The sequence below is a fragment of the Solanum pennellii genome, chromosome 3 (assembly GCF_001406875.1).
Source record: "Solanum pennellii chromosome 3, SPENNV200".
Taxonomy (NCBI): Eukaryota; Viridiplantae; Streptophyta; class Magnoliopsida; order Solanales; family Solanaceae; genus Solanum; species Solanum pennellii.
The window spans coordinates 58,471,930-58,476,037 of record NC_028639.1 but is presented as its reverse complement, the minus strand read 5'-3'; the positions used below and the strand labels follow the sequence as shown (position 1 = coordinate 58,476,037).

Genomic DNA, 4,108 nt, shown 5'->3' with positions numbered 1-4,108 from the left:
ACCAGGTTCACCTCCATCATTAATGAGATGTACTCCTTGGGAGAGATAGTTCCTAATGGAAAGGCAGTAAGGAAACTCTTGAGTGTCCTTCCTGAAACTTGGGAAAGTAAAGTCGAGGCTATCACTGAAGCCCGCGACCTAGACTCACTGGCCATGGATGAGTTGATTGGTAATCTCATCACATACGAACTCAAGAAAAACCAAGAAAAGGAAATTGGAGGAAAAAGGAAGGAAAGGAACCTGGTTCTAAATAAAAATGCATCAGATGATTTTGAAGATGAAAATATTGCCCTCATAACCAAAAGGTTCACCAGAATGCTAAAGAGAGGGCAGACCTTTCAAAAGAAAACTTCTCAAAAACCATCTGAAAACACTAAAGACCAGGTTTGTCATAAATGTGGGAGCCCAGATCACTTCATCAAATTCTGTCCACTTTGGGCTTTAGAGCAGAAAAAGGCAAACTTTGAGAAGGTCAAAGACATCAAGAATGATAAGTACATTCCCACAAACAGAAGAATGACCAATCAAGAAGCGGATCTTTCAACGAGAAGAGCCTTTGCCGCTATGGGGGACTTATCTGAAGAAGAATTTGAGGATGGAGGGTTCGAAAATCAGTCACTACTTGCAATAGAACAATCAAATAAATATGATTTTCTTGCACTCATTGCTGAAACAGATTCTGAAGATGATGAAGAAGATGACAAACAAAGCAAGGTAAGTTTTCATCACATCAAAGTAAATATTGAATCATATTCTAAAAAGGAACTAGAGTCTTTATTGAGTACTCTTATAGATGCATATCAGTCTGTCAATTCTGAAAGAGAACAAGTGATGGAAAACTATGCATCTTTAAGAGAAGTCAATGACAATCTTGAGAAACACAATCACTTTCTTCAAAATAAATTAAAAGAACAGATTAAAATCTCAGAGTTAAGTCACAAGGGCAAAAACTCTGCTAGTGAACTTCAATTAGCTCTAGAAGAAAAAATAAAATTGTTAACCATAAAATATCAAGCTTTAACAGAAAGGAATAGGTTGTTACAAGAAAATCTTGATCATACCAAACTGGATCTGGAAAGAAATCTTAGATGGACCAGGTCCTCTGAAATTTTAACTCAGATTCAAGAAAAGCAAACCACTAGTCGAAGTGGGATAGGTTTTAAAAAACAGAATAATCTTGTGTCACACACTATTCACATGTCTAAAAGTTTATGCACTCATTGTGGAAACTCAGGTCATTTAAAGAATCAATGTAAAGCTTTATTTGAGGCTTTTCAGAAAAATGTTAAGTTCACCAAAAAGGAAAAGACTGATACGGCTAAGAACCTGGTTCGAAATAAAAATGCTCCAAATAAAAGGTTTTCTTATTTGCCTTTATGGGCTAGAAGAAATCTTATTCATCCTTTTACTCACATAAAGGGGCCCAAGCTAATCTGGGTTCCCAAGACTAATCTTTGACTAGTGTTTCAGGTGAAGGTGAGAGGGAAAAGGCCAACTTGGTACATGAATAGTGCATGCTCCAAACATGTGCTAAAAATGGTAGAAAATTTCCTCTCGCTCTTTGATTTTCAAGGAGACAGTTTATTCCTTGAAAAGGATGAAAAAAAAAAAGTTGAAGAAAGTGACATGATATCAAACATCTTTGATGATGCAAATTTAGGGAACACTGCATATGAACCTGGTTCACAGCTAACAATCATTGATGCACCTGCAACATGAATTACTACTAATCTATGGTTCTGGAGATTGGGGGAATATTAGAGCAATCGGGACAGTAAGAGTATGGCACACCTTTAGGGGGAACTTCGTTGTGTGAACATGGTCCTTGTTATTCATTGGAAGGTATTGAAAATTGACAAGGGTTGGTTCTCTGTGAATCAGCTTGAGATTCATTTGATCTGGGAGAATATGATGATGCGACATTCTCGTGAAGGCCTTGAATATGAAGAACTTGAGAAAAATCAGTCAAAGCATGGTGTTATCGAAACAAGTTGATGCATTATCATGATTTCCTTTAATAATTGGCTAGTAAAAGAATAATCTTACGCTTGAGTAATTATACAATGAATATCTGCTAACTCAACCTCGTACTGTAACAGGTACACACTCAAGTCACATCTCAAACAATGCTTAGAAAGTTTGCGGATGTTATCTCTTCTTTTTGCTAACACCATTAAGTAAGTCATGAAGAAACACAAAAAAGGGGAACCTGGTTTCTCTGTAATACTCAGGTATGTACCATCCTTTTTCAATGCATTAATTTCCTGAGTGTGGGTCAAACATAAGCACTAATGAACCTGGTCGATCATCAAAAATTCAACTTTCTTAAAGATCACCAAGAACCCTCTTTGACAATAAGCATCGTTCAATCTCAAACTGCTCTAATGATGAAAATCTCAGTATTGAAGTCACTCATGCTTTAATTTAGGGGGAACCCTGCTTTATCACCCACATCTGAACCAGGTTCACAAACTCCAAATTGATATTTCATCCATTCCAAGTGTATAACTTGTCTATCTCTCAGGGGGAACAATTCTCACAGAAATAAATTGTTGCTTGCTTTCATTATTGATAAACACATCTCTTTGTGCACCAAAATGTGATGAATCTCTTACTGGTAGTTGGTACTCCTTCAAAGTTGTCATCAAGAAAAAGGCTATCAAAAAAAAAAAAAAAAGAAGAAAATCATGGAGAATGAAAATGCTACGGAGTAGAGTTAAAAAAAAAAAAAAAAAGGTGATGATGTATCTCATGTTTCTCGTGATGAAATTTCACATTCTAAGAAAACTGATCAGAATAAAGAAGCTGGTGCACAATGGGCATACTGAAAAAATTATCAATGGCAGTAAACATCCCTTTCTTCCTTACTTTAGTAATCTTTGTCCCAATCCTTATCCTCAAATTTTATACTCTTTTGACTCTTTGATGTGCTTATGTCTGTCTCATACTCATGATATTATATGTTTTTGATTAAGGGCATAAACTGGTACATATTTGTTTATTTCGTTTCTCATTGAAGATCTTAATTGTGTATGAGTTTAAGATGACTAATATCCTCAGATTAACTAACCATATTGTTAGCAGAAGTGTACTTGAAAGTGTTGCCCAAGTGGCTATGAGTTAAAAATGATATTGCACTCATTGAATGTTATTCGAGTTCTTTGGTTATTGGTTTTCAATGATGCCAAAAGGGGGAAAGTATATAATGTAGATAGACATATGTATAGTTTGTCATCATCAAAAAGGGGGAAATTGTTGGGGAATGAGAAAACATGAAGTTTGTAGTTTTGATGGATGACAAAGAATTGAAGTTTTGATCACTAACAAAGAGTCTTGATGTGTAACAAATCATTGGTTATCATCATCAAAAAGGGGGAAAATGTTGGGAAGTAGGAGAACAAATAAAGTAGTTTTGATGATTGATAAAGTGAAGGCATGGTGTCGTATGTATACAATTATGAGAGTTGCGACAAAGAAGAAAAAGTATTGAAGAAAAGAAGAAAAAGTGCAGAATTGTAAAGAAGGAAAAGAAGGAAACAAATATGGAAATAAATAAAGAAGGAAAGAAATAAAAAAAAGTAGCAATTCAAGTCAAAGAAGGAAAGAAATAAAGAAATTACAATTCAAGTCAAATAAGGAAAGACGTAAATATAGACAAGTTCAAGAAGGAAAAGGATTTGTAATTCCTTTCCTTGTAGAAGTTGAAGGCAAATCAAATCTATAAAAGGATCAAGAAGTTGAAAGAAAAAAATGTCTTTGCAATCACAAAAATCGAGAGAATTTTTCCAGCAAAGCCAGAACGATAGGTATTGCATATTCACGAAATATATCATCTTGAGAGTAGTATTTTCTGGAGAAAAAACGCAGGTCTTCGTCACAGAAACGCAAGGACCAGGTTCACCTTCATCACAGCAACATAAGCACCAGGTTCACGAAACCTGTTCTACTCAGAACTATTGGATATTGAAGTTTGATCAATTAAAGTCTAAGGTTATTAGTCTTTGTTGATTTGTTCTAGGTTTATTATTGAGTTGTAATAATTCCTAGATTTGTAACAAGAAGTGGGTTTGACTTTTTGGGAGTTGAGTCTTGAGAGATTTGTACAAAG

General features: G+C 35.0%; 1 protein-coding gene across 1 annotated transcript; it reads left to right on the top strand.

Moving 5' to 3' along the window:
• Positions 1-272: 272 nt before the first annotated feature.
• Positions 273-2,677, top strand: LOC107012910. Its single transcript, XM_015212886.2, has one exon. It carries the CDS (start codon positions 316-318, stop codon positions 1,456-1,458), a length of 1,143 nt encoding a protein of 380 aa, XP_015068372.2. The 5' UTR covers positions 273-315; the 3' UTR covers positions 1,459-2,677.
• Positions 2,678-4,108: the final 1,431 nt, after the last annotated feature.